This window comes from Electrophorus electricus, chromosome 12 (genome assembly GCF_041902795.1).
Source record: "Electrophorus electricus isolate QZ-2024a chromosome 12, ASM4190279v1, whole genome shotgun sequence".
In the NCBI taxonomy this organism is placed as follows: domain Eukaryota; kingdom Metazoa; phylum Chordata; class Actinopteri; order Gymnotiformes; family Gymnotidae; genus Electrophorus; species Electrophorus electricus.
The window spans coordinates 21896571-21922042 of NC_137508.1; the positions used below are offsets into that span (position 1 = coordinate 21896571).

At 44.1% G+C, this 25472-nt stretch overlaps 2 protein-coding genes and 1 long non-coding RNA gene across 3 annotated transcripts in view; 1 reads left to right on the forward strand and 2 right to left on the reverse strand.

The window, feature by feature from the left end:
• Positions 1-15202, reverse strand: part of rock2a (rho-associated, coiled-coil containing protein kinase 2a) — a 31283-nt gene extending 16081 nt beyond the window's left edge. Inside the window, exons 1-4 of the mRNA XM_027008214.3 lie at positions 14700-15202; positions 2295-2376; positions 1041-1141; positions 299-436 (exon numbers count right to left, since the gene is read on the reverse strand). Coding sequence (XP_026864015.2) covers positions 299-436; positions 1041-1141; positions 2295-2376; positions 14700-14798 — 420 coding nt within the window. The 5' untranslated portion in view covers positions 14799-15202. The remainder of the gene's footprint in view (positions 1-298; positions 437-1040; positions 1142-2294; positions 2377-14699) is intronic.
• A 311-nt stretch (positions 15203-15513) lies between these two features.
• On the forward strand, positions 15514-19445 carry LOC113576243 (uncharacterized). Its single transcript, XR_003410490.2, has 4 exons — positions 15514-15707; positions 16371-16476; positions 18312-18619; positions 18926-19445. It is a non-coding gene; the product is annotated as an uncharacterized LOC113576243 (long non-coding RNA).
• Positions 17807-20704, reverse strand: cimip5 (ciliary microtubule inner protein 5). Its single transcript, XM_081724457.1, has 4 exons — positions 20506-20704; positions 20134-20396; positions 19710-19749; positions 17807-18552 (listed from the first exon to the last, which is right to left on the reverse strand). The coding sequence occupies exons 2-4, from the start codon at positions 20364-20366 to the stop codon at positions 18355-18357; spliced, it is 471 nt and encodes a 156-aa protein (XP_081580583.1). The 5' UTR covers positions 20367-20396; positions 20506-20704; the 3' UTR covers positions 17807-18354.
• Positions 20705-25472: the final 4768 nt, after the last annotated feature.

The following is a 25472-nucleotide window of genomic DNA, read 5'->3' on the forward strand; positions in this document are numbered from 1 at the left end:
AGAGGTGCAGGTGTTTTAACTTTCAAATGGTTGCGCAAGTGACTCAGTTAGTACAAAATACGGAATTTGCAGGCATGTGGGTGATAATGCCAAATCAATTCAAATCAAATGTATCTATATAGAGCTTTTTACAACAGATGTCACAATGCAGCTTTACAAATGTCCAAGTCCAAGCCCCCAGAGCACAAGGAAGAAACCTTGTGAGGAACTAAGACTCAAAAGGGGGGGTCCCCATGCTCCTCTGGCCGACAATGGTCACCACAATGGTAACAATGTTAGCTGTGTGTGTGCGTATCACCTGTACGACCCATGGACTGTCCGCGAAGGCCATGATGTCCCGTTCTTCCCAGAAGAACGCAGAGTCTGAGCGCTTAATCATCTCAAACTTACTCAGCAGCTTCATGGCATACACCTTCTGAGAGGCCTTGTGCCTCACCTACACACACACACACACACACACACACACACACACACACACACACACACACACACACACAAAATAGGTTCTGAAGAAAACTGGGTTTCTAAGAGCAGAGAAATTCCACTTCCAAACTTTGCAATCAGAGACCAAGCAGATCAATTGTAAAACTTCTTATGGACAATTCTTTGAACTAAGCTACCATTTAGTAACAGTTTTTAGACACATGTTCACTTATGAAACCAAACATTTTCATTCATTTTTTCCCCCCAGCCCAGCTCCTCATGTTGTTTTGGGGTTCGTGTTGCGGATAAACCCAAGAGGGAAGAGCGCGGACGCAATCCGTGCGTTACTATGGTATCCCAAATCAAAAACAAAACACAACATAGCTCAAGCTGGGCTTGAGAAACCAACACTCAAAACGTAGTCCAACAGAACCTGAAGGCGAACTGCTCAAACTGCAGGGGAATAAAATGAATGAATAGAAAAAAAAGAAAAAAAAAATGCTCACATGCTCTCTCTCCTTCCTTCTTTCTCACACACACACACACACACACACACACACACACACACACACACACACACACACACACACACACACACACACACACACAGCTCTCACCAGCTGCACTTCTCCAAATGCTCCTCTGCCAATCACTTTCACTTTTTCAAAATCCTCTGGCTTCATCTGCAGCTCTCTAATATCGTCCATTGCTTTATCATCTGCACAGAAGACACACAAAGATATTACTGTAGTTTCAGTCTGTCAGGGCATGACAGAGCAACACGTTTCACCAAGATCAAGGAAAGAGGAGTAGGACTTCCACCGTTACGCATCATTTGGAATGTCCCGTTTTTAAATCTCACAAAGGAACGTTATATACGACAAAACTGTGGTCAGTGTCACATCAGGGAAAACCTGTAAACTATGCAAATTCACCTTTTCTGTCCTCCGCGGTCCGTAACCCAAACAGGTCAGCGTACTGACATGTGTCGTCGTGTTCGTCACTTTAGAGCCCTACCAGCACTGCTTACAGTTTATACAGGACTCATCCCAACAGCACTGCAGTAACACGTTACCCAGTGTGCTCGAGAGTCCCAGTCCCACACAGTCGTTGGCACGCCGAGCCTGACTCACCATCCAAGTGCTGACTCACTGTTCGACTGCAGTAGCACAGAACATCGTGCCATGGTCCCCATGGCAACGGGGAACTTAGGATGCGACTGCAGGGTTGAAGGAGATCGGTCACGAAAAACAAAAACGGACAGGCAGGCGTGGTCCGGTCAGGTCCAGGCCGGGTCGCCGGCCCCTTCTACCTCTCCTGGGAGGGACAGACGACTTGAAGTGTATCGCAGGGATGGAAGCAGGAAACACCTCAAGCCACGTCGGAACAGCCCAAGCCTGGAGTTGTGACGGTGGCCGTTAGTAAAAGGTGCTGTACAGGTAAGTGTGGGGCCCCCAAGGCGGTGGGACCTGCCTTTGGCTCTGGCTCGGCGTTCATACGAACGCGTGCGAGTGCCATCAAAAGCTGCTGCTCTCAAACCACAACTACTTTTTTGTCAGCTCAAAAACAGCTCAGACTCTGTGATCGCTACAGTTCCAGTTGTGGTGTCTGCTAACGTGAATTTATCAAATACCTGCAGTGACGTACAATGTATAAAACATTCAGAAAATAAACAAACAAACTTATTCTGAACTACGCATATTCATGCTAATTCAAGCTAACAGCTAATTCGCCGGTGACGAGCAAATTCCATTAACTTTTCCTGAGCGTTAAGCTCATGAGAGCACGCTCTCCAAGGAGCTCCAAGAGCCAAGGGCTTTCATTTCAGTACTCATTTCAGTAGCCTTTTCAGTACTCATTTCTGTACTCACATCTGTTCAGGAAGGTTTCGATGTTCTTGTTTTTGCGCAGAGCGGGGAAGTTCAGGTCCAACACTAAGGCGTTCATGGCATCCTGAAACAGAAGGCAAGACGCAGGGGTGAAGGTCTGACCTCGCTTCATCATCTTCTACCCACGTGGACCAAATGGTGGGAGCTCAGTTGAGAGATACAGGCTAGTCGAGATTCAGTGGAGAGACAGTTGAGATACGGTCATCTGAATGACAAACCCACCTAAACCTCAACTTTCCCCCATTTTGAGCGTGAACCTCCCAAGACCATACAACCTTTGTAATTGCAGCATTTCAAAATGTGAAACATCACATGCTTACTTCCCAAGCCCCCTTTGAAACTGCATGTTACTATGAACCTGTAGGTAGTATTTAGATTTCCTTATTAATTAAACCCCCCATTAACAATCTCTTCCACAGATTAAACCTTACAAAAGGTGTCAGCAAAAGTGAGCACAAAGCCCCCTGATTACACTTGGCAGCAGAAATCACCAAGAGACCCTTATATCTGATTCAGGACATCACTGGCCAGAGTGGGGTCAGAGCGTAGTCTGGACACTGGACCATGTCCTGCCTTGAAGCAGCGTGGCACACAGACTGCGGGCACGGGTGGCCCGTGACAGAGCGGTGGAGTCACAGATCGGCTACAGCTCGGGAGAGGGTCGAACGGAGCCCCGTCTGTCGTCATGTGCACGCTAGCCAGCATCTCGATGGAGAGGCTTTACCGGAAACCATGCCGACAGCCTGACAGCCTCTCCTCCTCTCGCGCAGCTGGGATGGCTGCCGTCGCGCAGGCTATATGCACTATAGCTCCGATCATTAGCTATTAAACAAATTTAGATGGCAATCGTGCGGATATCTAAACATTGAGGCTCCTAGCGTCAAAGCTCTTTCCTGTCTCTCCCTTTGCGGAAGTGTGCATATGGGGATTTGTGTGTGTGTGTGTGTGTGTGTGTGTGTGTGTTTGGGGGGGGGGGGGGGGTGTTGTGTAGGAGAGATGAGCACTGATTATGCCACCATAACATTTTCCTACGTGAGCCTTGTGTCTTAATATTGGATGACTAATGGTGTCCAACAGTACATTAAGTTACATATGCATGCAGACTGACAAGCTGACAGGATCTAAACACACGCACACAGAGGGAGGGGGGGGGGGGGGGTAGAGAGAGAGAGAGAGAGAGAGAGAGAGAGAGAGAGAGAGGGGAAATGACACATTCCGCTGATGGCTCCAGGGACCAGGGATGGGGCAACGGGGGGCGTTCCTGAGGCTGACATCATTTCCTCTTTAGCTGTGTTTTCTCACTGGACAGCAGTTCCACATGCTATAACTAACGGACTGTACAACACTCAGGTGAAACTGGGCAATCCTGACACTAAAAAGATCTTAGATCCCACACGCACCCACTGACACACACACACACACACACCTGTACTGTGCAAATGTTTTATTTTTCTTTTTTAAAATCTTCCCCATCAAGGTTACTGAGCTCACAGGACATTTAGGACGCAAGACAGACGCAGGTCTTATTTTGTTTGGAGTCGTTCTATTACTGAAGGGTGGGTACTTGTAAGAAAAGCAGATCACACACACACACACACACACATGCCCACCCCCACCCCCACACCCACACCCACACACCCACCTCTCAACTCCAGTGAATCTACATCAAAATGGGAAAATGGGACTTGGAGCGTGGCGTGGTCACCAGTGCTAGACTAGCCGGGGCTAGCATTTAAAAAAAAACTGCCAACCTCGTGGGCTCCAGGTCACACGCGACCAGGCCACACCCACACAAGGCTCCGCCACGCATTATCTATGTGGGTGGCAGCTCTGTATCTGTAGCCCAGCCAACACCCAAATTTGAAGTAATTAATGCTCATTAAAATTTGCGACTGCGGCATGTACCCAGCGACATGGCCACCTTTCCATACAAAAGCTTCAGGCGTTAAAGCCTAAAATTATTTTCGTGAAATGACGTTTCTTTAAAAGGACCTGTTGCTTTCAAATAACTTGCGGCACCCTCCACCAGCAAACTGATGCTCCAGCTATGGGCAGAGAGCGCTAGCCGCTACCATAGCTATAAAAGGCTGGCCCCCAAACAAAGCACTTTATATCGGATTCCAAAATCAAAAATAGCTGCTGGAGCAGTTATGGGGAGAATTGGGGGGGGGGGGGGGGGAACCTGGGAAAGGGGTTCAACTCTGGTGCGCAAGGAGGCACACTGACCCAACATTCCCCAACCGGCATGAACATTTTAGTGTTGGCAAATGGCTTTAGAAGTCTCCAGAACGAAAAGTGACAAAAAAAAAACCCAGGGGAGAATGTTCTAGAAAATTCCAGAGTCTTCCCCACAAAAACCCAGGCATGTCTTTGGGGGGGGGGTTCCTTGGGGAATGTTTTGATAGCAGTTTTCAAATCAAAGAGAAGCGCCATGGGCTTGCCAGTCTGGAGCGCAGGTCATACAATGATAACGCCTCCTCTGAGCACCATTTTTACTCGTTTAGCTTCAGGATCCCCCTGCAAGTACTTTAATTAGAACGCCAAGCGGCAGTCCAACTTTTACCGTGGTAGTTGGCATGACAACGAGCCGCACAGAGATCTGCAACATCTGCTATTTCTATATTGGTTGATTGGTTTATACTGAGCGATGGATGGACGGGCAAACGGAGGAGAACAACACTAGGCTCTCCTCACCTTCACAATACAGCACTCAGCATACTGCCGGAGTCACTGTGTCCCAACACACACACACACACACACACACACAGCTAAATTGCCATGCACTAGGTAGTATAATTACCAAGGATATGCCTTATAACTATCGTCGTCCTCTTGCACATTGGTTAACAGCTAGTTGTTATCAACTGTCAGCTGTGAGCTTGTGGTGAATGCTGGTTCAGCATGAGCACACAATCGCAGTGAATACAGGCAAAACAACTGTGCGGTCTGATCACGCGTCACATCCCTGCGTTCAGTCATTCAGAGCGAATGACATGCAAAGCAGGATGCAGGAATGAAGACATCAGGCACTGTTACAGGTTTAATGACAGTCACGTGGGGCTACGAAGTCTAAAATCTGTGAATGGCTAGTTCTCATTACTCTGTGACTACTGTGACCATGTGACTCACTCACACTCACTCTCTCTCTCTCTCTTTCCTAATTTCATTGCTGCCATAGCAACAACTGGCAATGCAAACAGATATAGGTCATAAATGGAATGTCCATTAGTACTAAAATGCCTTGCCACCGGAAACAACAAACTGTTACTTCTGATGGTATGAATCAGCAAGACTTCTTTTGGTTTCGCCAATGTAAACTGATTACACCTCTTACAAGTAATACAGTAGACAACTCCCTCAGTCATGCATGAGGAAGAATGGGTGATGAAAACCGATCCTTTTGTGCCAGTTATTTTAGTGGCTGTGTTAACACATTTACATGTAGCACATCTAGAGTAGCTGCAGGCTACAGTACCGTAGTTGTAATCCGACTGGTCATTTCTCTCACTCCTGATGAGCACGTCTTTGATGTTTTTGTCTCGTCTGTAGATTAGTGAGGGATCCTTAGAAAGGCATTTGGTCTCTGCATCTTCCAGGAGGGTTCCAAAGATGTGTTCGAATACAATATCAGCCACTGGTTTATTTGTAGGATAAGTCAGCAGCAAAGGAATTCTTGTTGTCTTAATAGCCACTTTGCTTGCACAGCTGATAAAGGACCCCTGTCCAAAACATCCTGTTTCTCTGAAACCTTGTGTACTTCACTACAATTTTGAATATCTATCCACCTAATATCGTGTGTTGTACTGTATTGTATTATAATACACACACACACACACACACACACACACACACACACACACACACACACACACACACACACGAGTGAGAGAGAGATGGCTAACATTAAACCCATTTAAAGTGTTTTCTGCATGATGGGAAAATCACCAGGAAACCTTTAATGCAAAGCACCACTCAAAACTCTTCACTGAAAGATCTTAATCTGTACAGAACCACAAGATGGATTAAGAAATATTCGGTCGCTGAAGACAAAATGTGTCGTGAAGGAATTTTGAGTATGCTTCACCAGTCGAATGCTGCATTGAGAATGCCTTTACACCAGTCAAAAGTGCAAAACCAGATACTTTGCAATGATTATTCATATGACCATATGACAAACTGCATACTCAAGTCATTTGCTCAAAATTTCATTAAAAAAATAAATAAATCTAACTCAAAAGAGAGCATCTGAAGAATTTCTCTTTCTCTGTCCCCTTTCCTAAGGCCAAGAACACGTCACCAAAGTGAACTGCACCGCAGTGTCACGAGAGCATTATGAGAATATTACAAGAACACTTCCTGGTCATTTTCCCTGGTGGCAGGGCCTGAGGGGAAGTGCAGGGAGTGCGTCACCCGCACCAGCATTGGCGGGCATTCAGGGAACGTTTCGGGAACGTCTGAAGGCAGAGGAGTGGGCCAGCAGGCAGCTGCTGCAGTGTTCTGTGTAAAAATGGACAAGGCCACTATCACACCACCTTATAAGGCAGTGTTTCGCCTTACCGCTTGCAGAGAGGGAGGAGAAGAGGGGGTCAGGGGATGGAAATAAGCACTGGAAAAATAGAAGGAAGCAATTATTACAATTATTTAAGAGGTTTCAGTATATCTTTTTCTTCTGCGGATCAAAAATGGATACACCCACTTAAAGAAACTCCCCCCGGTGCTTTCGTTAAGGTTTTCAGTCAGTGTTGGTTTAGTGTAGAGTTGAGTGCGGGGTTTCAGGCAGTGTTGGTTTAGTGTAGAGTTGAGTGCGGGGTTTCAGGCAGTGTTGGTTTAGTGTAGAGTTGAGTGCGGGGTTTCAGTCAGTGTTGGTTTAGTGTAGAGCTGAGTGCGGGGTTTCAGTCAGTGTTGGTTTAGTGTAGAGCTGAGTGCGGGGTTTCAGTCAGTGTTGGTTTAGTGTAGAGCTGAGTGCGGGGTTTCAGTCAGTCTTGGTTTAGTGTAGAGTTGAGTGCGGGTTTTCAGTCAGTGTTGGTTTAGTGTAGAGTTGAGTGCGGGTTTTCAGTCAGTGTTGGTTTAGTGTAGAGTTGAGTGCGGGTTTTCAGTCAGTGTTGGTTTAGTGCGGGTTTTCAGTCAGTGTTGGTTTAGTGTAGAGTTGAGTGCGGGGTTTCAGTCAGTGTTGGTTTAGTGTAGAGTTGAGTGCGGGGTTGCTGCCAAACATCCCCCCCCCCCCCCAATATAGCTGAGTATCAGAGTGGCACTGATTCCTAATGGATCCTTTTACTCATTTTATTCCAGGTTAACTTAATAATGTTTAATTCCTTCTCCACTCTATGTGGATGACTCTTCTGGAAACAAAGGCAAGGAGCCTTTGTAATGGAGAGAGCATTACGTTCACTTATCCATCGATCCAGCCATGAATCTACTCCTCCATGCATCAATTCATCCATCTTGACTATCCATCCTCCTTAATGGATTAAAAGCAGAGCTAGCCAAAGTGCGCGTGCCTGAAGTTCATCTGTAATGTGCTGAAAGAACTGAGCCTATATGGGACGCGTGTTGATTGTGTGCTTGGCTTTTGAGTCTTCATTGAAGTGGGTACAAGCTAGAGCTGAGCAGGAGTGGACTCCCAGCACTGACACTCTGATACAGCTACTCTGTCTCCCCAACGCTTGGAGTAAGCCACTTTATAAGGCTCAGTTCTTGCGTGTACACTGCATCGAAACTCCACTACAATACTAATCAGCATGTGTCTAATCATACATTTAATTATTGAATGTCCTCAATTTGCACAGCACACAATGATGGTTTTTACCATAAGTGTGTATATATGTGCATACCTAGAGGGGGGAAAAAAAATTAAAAAAAAATAAAAAAAAAAATTCATATGCAAGTCATGAAGAAAGCCTCTGTCCTCTCTCTCTCACACACACACACACACACACACACACACACACACACTCGCACGCGTGCACACACACACCCAGTCCCATCATTAGCTATACATTTATGCACATATTGCCTCTGCTGGGTTTCAGCTAGGAAACAGGTGTTGCTCCCATTTGGGGACATCATTCATCACTGATGACTCCTCAGCCTTCCCAGTCCCTCTGAGAAGGACAAGCCTGAATAAGGTCAGACACCTTCATTCTAATCTAATTACACGGCACTGCAAGCTCTCTTTGGAGTCGCCTCAAAACCACGCCAAAGATCATGTCCGCCAAAAGTGGAAAAATCTCTTTCATTTGAAGTTAAACAAAGGTTTGTTATAAAACCTTTACGTGTCAAACAGTTTTAAAAAGGTATCGTCTCACCCAATTTTGGTTGAATCCATTTTGCAATCAGGGAAAAGGCTTGCTAGCTGCCATTTCTAGCTACGTGGTATTACCAAGCACCACCTCAAAAGGCTTTAGTGGAAAAACAAGTGAAAGTTTGAGTTATGAACTGAGGAGCTCAAGACACAATGTTCCTTACAATGATCACAAGACAAAGGCATACAGTGCCTCCAAGTAGTATTCAACCCCCTGCAGATTTTGCAGGTTTATACATTTGGAATTAACTTAGCATTGTGAAATTTGGACTGTAGATGGGCCCAGACATGTGAAATGCATTGCAGCAAAAAAGAATGTTATTTCTCTGTTTATTTATTTATTTATTTTTAAATTTTGCAGAGTTTGCCAGAGGGTCAATTATTATTCAACCCCTCACATGCTGGGATTAATTTTCTGTTTTTCCCCACCTTTTCTGACTATAAAAGCCCCTCCCCAAACAAGTGAACAGCACTCATACATGGGAAAGACTAAGGAGCATTCCAAGGCCATCAGAGACAAAACTGTGGAGGGTCACAAGGCTGGCAAGGGGTACAAAACCCTTTCCAAGGAGTTGTATCTACCTGTCTCCACCGTTGGGAGCATCGTCCGGAAGTGGAAGGCTTATGGAACTACTGTTAACCTTCCACGGCCTGGACAGCCGTGTCCAGGACGTTTCCTCCTGTGCTGAGGCCAGGCTTGTCAGAACGGTCAAGGCTGACCCAAGGATAACAAGGAGAGAGCTCGGGGAAGATCTCATGGTCGTAGGGACATTGGTTTCAATAAATACCATAAGTAACGTACTCCACCAAAACGGTCTCCATTCCAGGCGAGCACGTAAGGTACCTTTACTTTCAAAGCGTCATGTCAAGGCCTGTCTAAAGTTTGCTCATGTTCACTTGGAGGACTCTGAGGCAGACTGGTTCAAGGTTCTCTGGTCTGATGAGACCAAGATCGAGGTCTTTGGTGCCGACCACACCTGGGGCGATTGGCGAGAGGATGGCACTGCATATGACTCTAAAGAATACCATTCCTACAGTCAAGCATGGTGGTGGCAACATCATGCTGTGGGGCTGCTTCTCAGCCAAGGGGCCCGGCTCCGCATCCATGGGAAGATGGATAGCACAGCCTACCTGGAGATTTTGGCCAAAAACCTCCACTCCTCCATCATGATCTTAAGATGAGTCATCATTTCATCTTCCAACAGGACAACAACCCCAAACATGGCCAAGAAAACCAAGGCCTTGTTTAAGAGGGAAAGATCAAGGTGTTGCAGTGGTCTAGTCAGTCTCTTGACCTTAACCCAACTGAAAACTAGTGGAAGGAGCTCAAGATCAAAGTCCACAAGAGATGCCCAAAGAACCTAGACAACTTGGAGAAGATCTGCATGGAGGAGTAGGCCAAGAATACTCCAGAGACCTGTGCTGGCCTGATCGGGTCTTATAAAAAATGATTAATAGCTGTAATTGCAAACTAGGGTTATTCCACCAAATATTAAACCTAGGGATTGAATAATAATTGACCCTAATATTTATGTTTAAAAGGCTGAAACTATACTTGGAGGCCCAGGGGTTTGGGGCATTACTGTACAGATGTCTGAGCCAGCTTTCTTTGCGACGACCAGAAGCGTCGGGTATTGAGGAGACCTGGATAAGTAGAAAAAGAATATTCCTTCACGCTTACCGGGTGCACTGGACAGGTTCAGCATCTACAGCAAATCAAAATTTGTCCATTTGTGCTAGTTCCTTAGGATCATAAAACAAAAAAACTGAAAATAAGTCCTTCTTTTGGACACAAGTCCCTTTAAATGCAGTCAGAAACATTAGCTACAACTGCCCAGGTAACGTCACTGCAATTTCCAAACGCAAGCACGCCAACACAGGCAGTTCACCTGGCTTGAACGCGCCTTTCTCCACACTGATGTACAACGGAGCCAGGATCAAATCCCAGCTGCGCCGGTTCAAGCGGCTTGGCCACGCTCCCGGGCCCAAGGACCTGGAGGGTGTCACGCACTTGCACACAGAGCGATGGCCTGCCCTGGCCTCCCTGGCCATGGGTCCAAGGATCTGAGTGGCTGCTTACAGCAACCAGAGCCACGGCACGTGACATGAAAAAGGACTCCACTGTCAACTGGAGTCAGCTGGGAATAGATGGTGACCAAACACAAAGATTTTTGTTGCCAATGATAAACAGTAAACTGTCCATAACTCCATTTATTTTGATCACATTAAATGTACTTAACACATAATACCTTATCGATTTTAGTGCTAAATACACACATATTTTTGGTTTGCGTCACTTGTTTTGATTAGGAATATCAAGCGCTTTACACGGCTCATCACGGGATTTGCTGTGCGGTGTGTACCCGTTACCATCTGGCACAGCACCGGCTCCCAAAGAGCAGACCGCGCCGCTTTGGAAATGGAAAGCCGCATCCTCTCCAGACAGGACTGGGCTAAGCTATAAGCCCAAATCAAACAAAATCAGAAGGCAACAATAAGCAGAAGCGGCGTCCAGCTGGGCTTCCCCTGAACCCCGTTTGGTGGAAAGATGACACGTCCGTGAGAACGTTTGCAGGGCTAATCAGAATGGAACAAAAATACTCCTATTGTGCATTGTGGCTCTCCACGCGTCACTACGGCTGTCAGGTACGGAGGCACGCCACGTGAGAGGAGCAAGGTCATCTGAATCCTTCCAGCCCAGCACAGCAGATGGGGAGAGGGAGAGAGCACTGTTCTGAAACGGTTTTCCATAGGGTTTGTTGCTGTTCTAGTCCTGGCGGACAAGAGCTGTGGGGAAGATAGTGCTCTCCTGCGTGCGGTGCACGTGATGCAACTCACCGGCCAACTGCTGAGCCGATGATGCACCGAATTGCTGGAGGTGGAGAAGAGCAAAGGGACTTAAGAAGGGGAAGGAAAGAGTAGACTGTTCCTCCACTGGCCTTCCTGGCTGGGTCGTCTGGCCGCGTCCGGTTTGGGGTGCCGGGTGTTTATTGTTAGCGGCGGTGAGAGTTTGACTTCATGTGGATATGCAGAGAGGAATCGGAGCAGGGTGTTGGTATGCCGTCTTTGTTTCAAGCACAAAAGCCACAAGCTCAGACAGACACGCATGCACGCACGCACACACGCACACACACACACACACACACACACACACACACACCTCAAGGGAAGATTGAAACAGAGAGGAGGAACACAGATAAGGCACCATCAACATTCCAGTGCGCAACGCGACTGCCCGTTATCTGCGCCGGTTCAGTCCAGAGCTCCAGACCAGCAACACCTCACATGTGCAAACTCTGGTTCCCAGCAGCAGCCATCACCGTCCAGACAATCTCCGAGGAATGCGGCGAGGGCCGAGGAAAAGTGATTCGCTGCGGTTTGGTCTTTGGTTTTTTCTGCGAGAGCACGTCTTCCCCTCAGCTGCCGCGTTATTGGCGTTACAGGCACACGGGCTAGCTAAGCATTAACTCAGCCCTGCGCTTGACCTTTGCACCACAGCGAGCTAACCAGGAGGTCACCTGCCATGCCTGGCTCCATCTCTTGTCCGACAAATTTCCAATATCCACTACATAACGCACAACGCACACGGGAATACAAATGTCACCCACAAAACACGTTGTTTTAAAACCATAAGCAAATTTTAAATCAATAGGTTTTTTTTTTAACTGCACTTTTCTCTGTGACTCATCGCGCCAGAACACGACATTTCATTTTTCCACGGCAACAACGATTTAGGGTGGCGTACATCCTCGATTTCCCTGCTCGATTCATGCGAGGCTCGCGCGTTCACTCGTCGCCACAGCGACGGCACTCCTCAGGCAAGAGCAAGGCAAAGGTGAAGTGAGGAAAGAGGAGCGACATGCAGCCGCCTCACCTGGCTACCGAGCTGAACACCAATTCCCAAGCGCTCAGGTCAGAAACCTGCACCACGTGCAATAAAGCACATGGACGTGTTCTTATTCTCATCGTGAACGACCAATCAGCATGGCAAATGAAAGCCAAAGTGGTCATCAAACATACACGGACAATTACATGCGTCCATCTACGGTGCATCATCAAGGGATACACAAAGGGGTCTAACAAACCGCTCTTAAAGCTCCCGGGTTCCTGTGCCAGGAGAGAGGGAGCCGCAGATGTTTTACGGGAATGTGTCTAGTTTTAAATCTACTGGTTTCACCATTTCATATTTAGGGACTGGAAATCTTTTTTACCAAGACAGAGCAAGCTTAGTACACATTGTGTGTGTGTGTGTGTGTGTGTGTGTGTGTGTGTGTGTGTGGGTATGCATGCATACCATCCATCCATCCCTCTCCCTCGCAGCTCTGCTCGTGTGAGAGAGAGAGAGAGTTAAACAGCCAGCAGGCTGTCCTGCAAATAAGTGCATTATCCAGCATAACTGACAGTAATCGGCTCGAGCTAGAGTTAATGACAAACTAAATGAGCCAAAATTAATTAGTCTGTTTTTGAGAGGCCAAGTGAGATTGTGTGTACAAGTGGTGCATGAAGAGATGGTACACACACAAACACACACACACACACACACACACACACACACACACACACACAAAAACGCACGCGCGCGCTTGCACTACACAAATATCTACTGCATGGACATGCACACAGACACAAACCAAACAAAACACAGGGCTCTCGCTGTTATCTCCAGCCCTGAGCTAAACTAGAAAAGCACCAGGGCTATAAAAGGTAGAGAGAGAGAGAGTGAGAGAGAGATTTACTCCCACACACTGCTTCCAATCTCTCCTCTGCTGTGTGCATCTCTACTTCTACCATCACTCCATTTCTTCTCCTCTCTCTTCTGGGAACAAAACACACATCCTTCAAATGCCGAGGACCCTCCATGTGCTGCAAGGGTGTCAAATTGGATGACATGCAAGCAGGCCAGGACTCTGAGTCACGGCCTAACAGCAATGCTCCCAAAGGTGTCTTACCCTACTGTTATAAAATCACGAGGTCAACTGTTCCATCAAAAATAGGACAATTCAGTGTGTATACCTGACCGTTCAGTCTTGTATATACATACGCCGGTGAACTATGCTTTTGCAGAGCGTCACGCGCAGACGCTTCAAGGGCTTCTGTTGACAGTCCACTGGTGCGTAACTAAATACGTGTTAACAACATATTTCTGCTGGACACACTTTGCGCCACTGGACAACGCGCTTCTGTGCCTAAAGGCTTTTTTAAATCAGAAGATCCCTTCGATCAGAAAGCAGCACGTACGCCAGTGCGCCATGCGTTCCTTAGCATCGCGCACCAACATTGTTGCGCCGCTTGGTGTGCATCTGGTGTTGATGTTGTAGACCGACGCCACGTCGTCTATGCAGCGTCAGTGCCAACGCGTGTGGCACAGGCTGCCGTTGGTGCTGAGGAGAGGAACCGAACCGATTTCGCTCCTGCTGCCGGTGGCGTTGACGCCGAACGGCCAACGTCCTGGTAGGTTTACCGCGGGGGGGGCAAGTAACTTCTTGGATGCATCGACATGTGTTTTAAAACAAACGTCATCAGAGAGAAATGGCATAAAAATTCAATTCACATGCAGGTCGCATGCTCTGGGACGGCATGCTCAGTGCACAAGCAGGAACATGTAAATATCAGTGGCATTGTCTACAAGAAAATAACTCGCCGACTACAGGAAGTAGGAATTACGAAATTTCTGATGTTGCAGACCAACAATATTACTATATTTGGTGCGAGCAGACGCTGGAGACAGAAGTTGACTTAGTATAGGTATTCAAATATGGCAAGATCGTGAGAGAATAGAACAGACACTACTAAAATGCTGACGATCGTGTGCAATTTTAGATTAGAACAGTAAAATATCGCAAAAGACACAGAAATAAACACAGACCTCCTAGAAAAGCAAGTCACACCTGCAACAAGTATCGTTACCAATCTAACATGGGATAAATGCAATGTCAGCGGTCAAGCTTGAAGCCTAGGCCACGTTCATTGATCGCTTACAGCGCGACAATGTTGCGTTGCAACGTCGTTTCCATTATTTCTGTCCGTGAAACTAAGCAACCGCGCTTCGAAGCATATTAAACATTAACGAAGAGGATGGCACTCACCAGCAAACTTTCCAAGTTGATCGCAGACCGCGGGTCTTTGATCATGGCTTCCAGTTTTTTCAGCCGGTTTTCCATCCTTCTTTCTGCTCCAGGAGACATGATATCCTTTCCTCTGCACTCGTGCGTAACGTGATCACCGCCGAGCGGTCTCGTGAACTTTCTGACTTTGCATTAAAAAATTGTCTTCTCTTCGCTCCCGGGCTGTGGGCCTAGACAGCCTCCGACTCGCCACTCTCCCAATGTCCCCCGGTCTGGCACGATCCAGGATAAAGAAAAAGAAAGAAAAAAAAAACAACAATCCCGTGAGAAAAGAGAACCGTCCCTCAAACTTCTGAATCAACCTATGAACTAATAGTTCAAAAACTCGGAGACAGATCGACAACTTCTCTTCCCATGTTCCCATAAGAGATCGGCAGCCTAGCTCCAATGGCGCGGTAAAAAGTTTGGATTTGGAGAGATTTCAGCAGCAGGGCGTTTTCTCGACCCCCTCCCCTTTTTCGGGCGCTTCGCTCTGGCTTCGTCTCACTTCAAATGTTCCCTCCGTTCATAAACAATCCCGCAGTTTTGCAAAAACACCGCCACAGACCCAAAGACCGCTTCCTCCACAATCCTGCAACGCACAGTACATTCGAGTTGCACGGCATCCAAAACTTCGTGCGGATTATTCCACTCCTCAGGTCGGACAATTACCAGCGCGTCTTGTCAGTTGGAGGGATTTGGATCTCCTCTACCGCCTGTTCTCCATAACTATTCCTCGGTATTCCAGCCGTTCCCTCGAGCGCTTCCCTCTGACATCAAGACGACGACAGCATTCTTTACCCATAAGCCTCTCTTCTTCTCTCGCGCCCACGAACGGAGCCACGCGGGAGGCGGCGAATGCCCTCCGGTGGATGCAGTAAGCCGCCCTTCTCCACGAGCAGAAGCGTCTTTCCTCCGTCCAAAGAATTTGTTTGTTATTATTTTTGTCCAGACGTTTTGAGGCACAGAAACATTGGGTGCATTCATAAGGTAGGGTGACCTGTTTTTTATTATGTTCAAAATACTTTAAGAAAAGTGACTTTTTTAATTATTTAAAACAAATGTATTAGGCTGGTAAATGAAAACCAAAACATCAATTTGGGTATGTATACCAGTGTGGCTGATAAATCTGTGTTCATATTTATATGTATGTATAGGAAATGTATAGTATAGGTTTAATATAGGTGCCTCCCGATCGGCCAGAGCCTGTATACTACCAAATAACAGTTTCATAGCTGTCATAACTGGATTTCGTTTGCCAACCGTTGTATCATGTCGTCCTCTAAAAACACAAACGTTACAACAGCACTTTTTGACCCACCCTCCCTCTTCACCGTTAAAACTGGGACCACAGACTTGCTCTCTAGATAATTAGCTGGTAGGACCGAAAGAGAATGACAGTGTTAATGATGCAATGTATGGATTGCCTGAAGCCAGAACTGTTTAACATATAATCAGACATGGAATTACTTAATAGGGCATTACCCGGTTTAAAATGGCTCCACCATTTGATGTATTAAACAGCTGAAATGTTTTAGTCCTTAACCATGAAAAATGCTAATGGTGTTCACTTACTTTATATCATAACTGATATGTTCTTTAAGCAGTCTGTTCGTACCTAAAACTAACCCGTTCACAAAACATTGTCAAAAGTTGCAGTGATCCAGACGAGGACGCAAGACTCAGGAGAGCAAAGCACCATCCCTGTTTCTGTGCTGGAAGCGCCTTTTTGTGAAGAGAAAATCTTAACTTGCTTAACGTGAGTGAGTGACAAACAAATACACTCAAGTACCGCGCGCCTAAGATAAATAAATACATTTTTAAAAATGTAAACATTAAAACAGGTCAACATTGCCCTCTAGTGGACACAACCCACCTACGGATGAACGTTGTTGTACAGTGATGCATTCCATCCAGTAGAGTGAGCCACTGATCATTTGGTGGGGGTGACAGGTTAGATGTATGGTAGACTTTACAGAGAGTTCAGCAGAGCTGAGGCACCTGTGAATATTTAGACTTCATTTATAAGAAGGATAAGCCAGATGTTTTAACTGAAGATAAACACACTAATGTGGTCCCTGTGGGAAATTGCGGTCTTCACATTAATTATTCATTGTGAGGATTAAATGTTATCCCCTTTTGCTCAGAGCGTGTATAAACAATCATTAGATAATCAATTACAGAATCAGTTACAGAAACTGTGGCTAGATATTCTGAATAACAATTTGTGTTGGCATATAAAATAATAATAAAAAAAGAAAAAAAAAAAAATTTTTTTGGGGGGGGGGGGGTGGTGTTATTTTAAGATGTAATGTACATGCCTAACCGCACCTGTTTTTTCAAAGATGCACTAATCACTTGAAGCAATACATAAGCAAAACAAAAACTGCAGTCATCAAAATGCATGTGCTGATCTTACTGGAAGATATGTAACATTAATATGCTAGACTCTAAAGCCAGCACAAGGCCTGACGTCTACACCCTCCTCCACCCACTTCTCTTTCTAAGCGCGCGCCCATACACAGAATAACACCGGACGGGCAGCCAACAACAACAACAACAACCAAAACGTTCAGCCTGTTAGCTGCATCTCTGTTGAATGAGATATGTGACCTCAAATAAACAATCTCAAATTAATGATCACATTTTTTTTGTGTTTGTTTTTTAAACCCAACCTAAAAATGCGGAGTGCGTCTGAGTGAAGGTGTGGAGCGTTAAATTCTTCGTGGCTCTTTAGGTGAATTTCTTCGACTGTCAACCTCAGATTCCATATAAATGGCTTTCTTCAACTATCTAATGTAAAAAGTGCACACAAATAAAAATTCAAACTGAACTGAATCACATACCCACAGGGACTGGAAATGAGCAAATTGAATAATCAAGACACCAAATTAATATTTAATGATATTCAAAAGTGGCTGACTCAGAACTGACTCAGCAGTTTACCCATGTACAATTGTAGCTCTCCCCATGTAATTACCCAGTTATTAGTCCCCTTCATGAGTCTTCACATAACATCGTCAACACTTGTCGTTATCATGGCCATTGTATTCAAATGGCTTGCCAGAAGAACCAGTCTGAAGGTCTACTTGGAAACCACTGAACAGATTTTATTAAGGATGTATACATTTTTTAATGCCTAGCAAATGGTAAAGGAAGATATGCAATAGTTAGAATTGTTTAATTTGCAAAGCTGTATGAGTCAGCACGATGTTTCCTTTATTTTGAATATCAATTGTTAATCTGTAATTTTTTTTTAATGTTTTGACACCATGTTGAATGCAGTAAAACCGACAGGACTGTTCAGTTGAAATTCTGATTTTGAACAACACATCAGAAAGAGTCTGTAATGTATGTAAATATGTCCTTGAAAGGGGAAAAGGAACAAGAAGTCCATACAGATCCAGCTAAAACATTTCAGCACCTACATTCCAGATGCATTTGTGTACCCACTAAAGCCCATTGAAGCAGAATGCCATTTTCACTTCCAAACAATATATTCATGGGAACAAAATGGAGCTAGTTTGGTTCAGAGGTTTTTAAGCACCACCTGCTTATAACCAAACATGATTCCAGCTCTGTTTCTGTTAACAGCAGGGAACTGGTTGGCACCTCTGTTCACCGGGTGGGGCCTGCGTCAGCAGGGCTGCATCTCGGCGCTCTGCTTGGTCTTCCGGTGAGACGCCGTTAGCAATAGCAGCCTGTCCATTCGTACCAGGTCCTTCCCCAGTTCAGTACACACGCGGCTGCCAACCATCTGGTTGGTGGTGTTGGGGAGCACATCAGAGTACAGAGGCACATAGCCGGGGAGAGGCGTCTCAGTCCTAGGGCGACCCTGAAGGAGGGAATCACTGCTGAAGGATCACCGGTAAAGGGACAGTTTAACCAAAGATACTAATCATGTAAGTAATGAATGAAAAATTGGCATATATCAATCACGCTGACCAGATCAACTTTCTGTTCTTTGTTTCACTGTTCATCTCTTTGGTGTTACTTTTGCATTGTTCATTTTGCATTGCTCATACCATGAAAATCTGGCAGAAGGACTATTCTAGATGTTTTTGTTTTTTTCAAATTGTTTCACTCAACCAACTGCCTTGACCCATGCTGGTTCGGTAGTAATTCGCTCACAAGCACTAAACACATAAACTGAGTCGTAGAGTTTGGCTTTCATACTATCTGCATCTGCTCTGTTATTTCCTTTGCAGGAACTGGAGCGACAGTTCTGGAGTTTCATCTCACTGTCATTGAGATTGCCATCTACAGCCACATAACCTATACTCTCTTCCTGTCCTCTCTTTGCATCGGTTGGTGTGGAGGAGGATACTGAAAAATCCAATTCCCAAAATGACTCTATAAATTTAAAGCCACAGCAGCCAAAAGAGTGCTGCGTTACTTTGCTTTGTGCCGTAAGGCCTTCGCTCACCCTTCTGCTTCTCCTGATTGGACACTTGTAGATTGGTTTTATAATGCTAGAGTCCCACCCTGGCAGCTGATGCTGCTTTTTGTATCAGCTTTTGGGTTCAGAGTAAGTCCTACATCATTTACAGTCATGTCCCTGAGTTGTCTAGTTTTGTTTCCTAATCTCATAGCGTTCTTCCTTTTGCCTGTCCTTTCGGAGACATGTTATGGATTACATGTGTTCACCTTCCCTCAGTCCTCTGATCTGGATGTAATGCTCGGCATGGATTTGATAAACTCTCTCAACAAATACAGTCTTTGACTCTGCTCGTGAGATGTTGTTTTTAAAAGGTAACTCAGGGAAAGCTACATCACAAAAAACACTGACGATCAAAGGATCATCTTTCTTTCTGTCAGTGGATATGACTCCTCATATGACTGCTCATCTGGGTGTTGCAGGGGATTATCTAATCTGTGGAATTTAATGGTATTACATAGTTTGCATAGTTTTGCCCCAAGTAATTACAAAAACACAGCTGAATTTTCTGGCAAAACATGTAGTTGAACAGGAAAGATATATGTGCTTCTTACCAGCTGGTCAAAGTTTTTTAGAAAACTCCAGTTCTTCTCCCTGAGGACAAGAGTAGCCAATTAGGAGTAAGGACAAGAAGATTAAATTTACATATAAAACTGCATATAATCATATAATGAATTATGTATTTTATAATGAACAGTTCAGATCTGACATTGTTTTGTGTACTGTAGCCACGGGTCTGGTATACGCGCATATAATACGGCTTTGTCTCGCACAAGCGACGCAACCGTAAAGAATACCGACCAGGGGCGCCCGGTCAAGTGCAATCCATTCCGTGTCAGATGACAGTGAAACGCGGCGCCACTTGAAGTCGTGGCGTAAATGATTATTACCTCACTACGAGAGAAAGTTGACGACTAAACGAAACGACAGGCGCATTACCCACGTGAGGTCGCGCGAAACAAAGTCCAACGACATTACCATTCTTTCACGCCGGCTCGCTCCATGCGCACGAACTCCTTCCAGACTTGGTCCCGTTTTACTGGATCTCGGGTGTCGGAACCTCGCGCTGGTGATTCGTCGGTGTTTCGTGTCCTGCCCTGCGAATGCCTCAACATAGACACCGAGGACTGGGAGATCAGGCTGATATTGGGTCGATCCGGTAAACGGTAACCAGCCGAGGTGGCGCGTCTGACGTTTCCTTTTTTTTCCATGCTTTGAGAGACCCTAGCAGGCTACACAACCTACACGTGCCAAGAGTAGAAACATGTTTACAAATAAGTACCACTGCATATCATTGTTTTTCCAAATCCTAAATTCTGTAACATAAATCTCTAAAATTTGCGGCTCAACTTAGTTTCCCCTCCTTTCGATATATTCCTGTCAGCTTGTTCCGTGACCAGGAGCAGTCGTCAGGCCACTTGGCTGCAAAATCACTACACGCGTGCCGTAAGCTCCCGTCCGGTTGCGTGGAGATCAGTTCCTTCTCTTGTTTACTCGGTTCGTATCCCTGGGAGACAACGAACCGACGCATGAATACCACGGCAAGCCTTTGCTAATTTGCAGGAAGGCGAGACATCCGTACCGAACAAAGGGCTGTTCTAAGGGTTTACGCGGTGATTAGGAGGGCGGTGGTGAATCTTTTGAGGGAACAGCTTTTTTGTTTTTTTGTTTGTTTTTTTTTTTGTTTGTTTTTTTTTTACTGAATACAAGATTACCCATCTACAGTACAGATGAACGAATCACACGTTAGCTCTATTATTATTTAGTTATGAATGCATGGGATATATGAGCGCCACAAGTTAATGATGCATTAGTTTTATCTATAAAATAGAATCTTTCATTGATATCTTCACGCATGGTTAATTCACGCAAACCTACAGTTCATTTTTCAAATAAGGCACATTATTTAAAAAATTTGAAAGTATTCAACGGTTTGATTCTTACCATTTACCCCCAGGGCATACAAAAACATGAAACAGCACATTTATATAAAAAATAATTTACATTATCTGAATATGTAGTCCTGTGCCTCAGGTTCTGACATTTTAATAATTATTTGCCTATTATTTATCTTATTGTATTATTTATACATAAACCAGACTATTTGTCTATATATTGTCTGACAACGTTCTGAAACAGGATAGGTCTGTTATTACTTTTTAAATCAGCTGTAAATCCATTGGTCTGGGTTTAACAAACTTAACTAAATGAAAAAGGATACTTGGCGCAGGCGATCTGCACACTAGAAAATGAAGTATACAAATAATCGACCTATTTAATTATGAAGTAATTAAATACATTTGAACACTGATCTTCCTGCTCATATAATATAGTGAACAAAAGAAAACATTCTGCAAGATGATTGCTGTCAGTCACCCTTGCTTAGTTGTAGATTGTGTTACCTGTGCGGACTGTTCTGCGAAACCAGTATATTTGAATAGCTTTTAGCGACAAATGCTGTAGTCCCTGTTTTACCCACAAGGTGGTGCTATTGTCCATGTTTCTAAATGCAGTAACACATGGGAAGGTGTGTGGGTGTGATATTTACTTTTCTATTCTTTTCACTAACTTTGATCTTTACGCCGAATATAATGAACGGTTTTTGTCTCTTCGCCCTAACCATAAAGTTAAAAATATGACAATATTATTGCAATAAATAATGTAAATACGTGAACATGCTGAGCATAAACACACTGTTCCACGGCATGAATTTAAAACCAATTACAGAGAGCTTGTAAACTGTGGTGTCACACACAAAACGTTGAGTTATTCATTTATCGTTACTTTCTTTTCCTTCCTGTTCCTACTTACATTTTTGAAATACCAAATAAAAATGTAAAATGTAAAGCATTTATATATTTATTTATTTATTTTTAATTAAACACAGCATGTGGTACACTTACTATATCATCAGTGGTCAAAGAGGTGTAGAGCTGGGCCAGTGGTCAGCTTCCCCAGACAATGTCACTGGAGTGCATGGGCTCGGGTGACAGTCTGATACCGTATCTCGTATCTGATTGCTACAGTCAGTTACACAGAGGTCCCAAATAAACGCACCAAGCAGTAACTACCCATAGTAGTGTGGGAATATTAGGGCACAAAATGCCAAGTTATGTGAGATTTCTTCTATAACTCCACTGCAAGAAGAAAAATTATTGTACATACTCCATTGGTTCCACATGATTTGTTGGCTTTAATGTAATATTTGTGCTGTATCAGCAGTTCAATAAACTCTTGTTCAAACATTAATTCATTAAACTGACTAACAAATTAAATATCCATTCATTTATAAGACTGAATTTCCTATGTGATTTACAGTATACTTACATGATTTAGAATATTCAATATATGCCAAATCTAGGCTGCTTTGTGGGTGTAAGAGTGTGTGTGTGTGTGTGTGTGTGTGTGTGTGTGTGTGTGTGTGTGTGTGTGTGTGTGTGTGTGTGTGAGACGACTGGGACTAAGGAAAGAACTACACCAAACAAATATCACAGTGCAGCAAAACAGTATTGTGCCTGTGGATAACTGCACACAAGTATACAGCAGTTGTTTGCAGCTACAGTCCAGTTGTTAAAGGTTAGCCTTGGGGCTATAAACGATATTATCGAATACTGCGAAAATTATCTTTGTTACTTTCTATCATGTACCAATTTTTTTAAATGGTATCACCTTTACTTAACCATTCCCTTTGTGCAAGCAATCTAAGTCTATTGGTAGTTAAACATATATACAAAAGAAAAGACTGCATTTCACTATATGCCACACAAACAAAACATCACTAATTATCTACAAACAAACAATTATAACATAGATTTGATCTCAGAAAAAGAATTCTGGTGTACATATACATGATGCAAAGAAACTGACATTTTGAGTGAAGGAGCGAGGAACAGGTGAGATGTAACAAAGTGATTGTTTTAATGAAGAACTTAACAAGAAGACAAAACAGTCCTTGAGATCTGGCTAGATATTACTCAGAGGAGAGTGAGTCATTGCACTGCATTGACTAGAGGACCCTGTGGTCTTAAGTAAGGAGGGTGTAACACAGTGCAGGTGTATGTGATGATCAGTAAGTGGGTGATTGTGAACATGGAAACGGATTGGTAGAAGGACTGCTGATTGACACATTGGAGGTCTGATTGTCTGGGAGATGGGGACTGGTGTTGTGTGGGTGATTGTGTGTGTGTGTTTGGCTGAGTGTAGGACAGAGCATGACACCAGCCTACTCTCAGGTAGAGAGTGAGAAATAGACAAGCTTGTCCAGAAGAACAGTGTCAATGCAGCAGTTTGACAATATTTCGGTTTGCAACTAACCAAACACGGAGAATTAGTATAAAATAAAAATAAAATCTCAACACAAGTGGACTGCTCGATGTCCACTGAATTTAAATTGCTGGAATACAAGAAAATGTTCACAGGTACAAACAGCTGAAAAGTTAAATAGATAATTACAGTATTGTACTTGTGTCTGAACCATCAGCCTGTGTTGATAAGAACTTTAAATGAATACCTACTGAAGAACTGTACATGAATCAAAAGAAGTTCTATTTTTTGTTAATCTGATTTCATTTTATTTCCAAAAGGGAAAAAAAAGTCTTCATTGTTATCCGTACTCTTAAATTTGGCTAGTCACCGGTCTATTTTTAAGATTTATTGTGAACAGGATGTAGCTAGATGTGTAGCCTGTGTGGTTATGGAAACGAAAATCCAATGTTCCTGCGCTACTAGAACACATTCTAGCGCGCTCTAGTGGAAAAATAATTAGCTGCTTAATATTACCTGCAGAATTGATCCACTGCTTTTTAAATATTTTCATGTGAGCAATTAAAAAATCTCAGTCTTGTGCCCCCATGGCAGGTCCTGGTGCTGTGCCCCACATGTTGAAAACCCCAAATTATTGGCCATGCCTATTAATGCCATTTTTGTGAATGAAAATTGTCGATGCATAGTTTTCAGGTTCTCTCAACTCCTATCCCACCTGATCCAGCTCACCTACTAATTTTCAAGCCCTTAATTGGATCAGGTGCATCAGAGCAGGAATCACTTAAAAAAAAAAAAAAGAAAAAAAAAAAGCATAGGGCAGTGGGTTAACAAGACTTGAGATGGGAATATCTAGCACAGTGTAGAATGTCCCAGTTCCTACCAAAATCAATCTCAGAACATCAGATGTATTTCAATTGCCACAGAGTCATGTTAAAAGATATGAACATGAGAAGTGGCACCTTGTTCCACTGCATAGATTCAATCTGGCAGGCCATCGATCACAAACCATTAGCACACATCCAATCAGCATCCATCTTAAAAGCCACCATGATGGTTCCTTCTTCAATTTCCGTGTCCCCTGCATTTGTTTATTTAATTGTCATCAGCTTGCTTGGAAAATGGTCCAGTCCAGCTCGGTGATACCGCTCAAAAAGTTCCATCTGGGAAAAGCCAGACTTAATACACGTGGAAAGCATGCTTGGAACCTTACATCAGACTACGTTTTTGTATGGCCTCCTCAAAAAACATTAAGCCACCAGCCTTCATTCATATGTATGGCCCAATATGATGCCACACGTACACGTTCGTTGAGTTAACAGACCCTGTTTTCATGATTCGTGATCTTATATCACAAAGTCTTGTTCATTAGACGCATGCTATTTTCATGCAGGCCTTGGGCAAATTTTTATTGGCTGAAGTGCAATATGATTAGGAGGCCGTGGTCATTAATTAGCATCATCTCAGCCAATTATTTGTCTCGTATGTCTTTAAAAAAACTGCTAAGCAACAATTACCTAACAGAGAAGTGAAGCAGTTTAAATGGCACCAAGAATGGTTTAATAAACAGCAGACAGAAATGTAGGCCAGTGCTCGGTGTGCTCACAAATTCGGATCCGCAATCATGTATTCTGTTACCTTGTTAAGCCGCTGTAAACAAGGCAGAGGCTGACCGTTCAATAGAGATTAGGGAAATTAGGGAAATGCAATGCAAGCCAGTGCAAACAGCACATCTTTGTTTTCTGGGATTTCATGCAACTCTGCAAGCTCTCTTTCAATATTGTGAGGTTTACAACTCTCTTATGTGTCAGGTAAGGATGGAGCTAGTTAATAATTATAATACACAGCCTGCAATTAATTAGGTGTTTGAGCTTTATCATAAACAACGCGTGTTCTATTAAAGTAAGTAATCATATCTCTTTTCCTGTCATGCAGCATGGGAACTTTTAAAGCAAATTAAGTCCCTTACTCACTATAATTACTGCACCTTTGGAGAACTGTTCACACCTAATACCTAGCAACCTCATCATCAAAATAGCAGACTGTGCCGGGTTTTA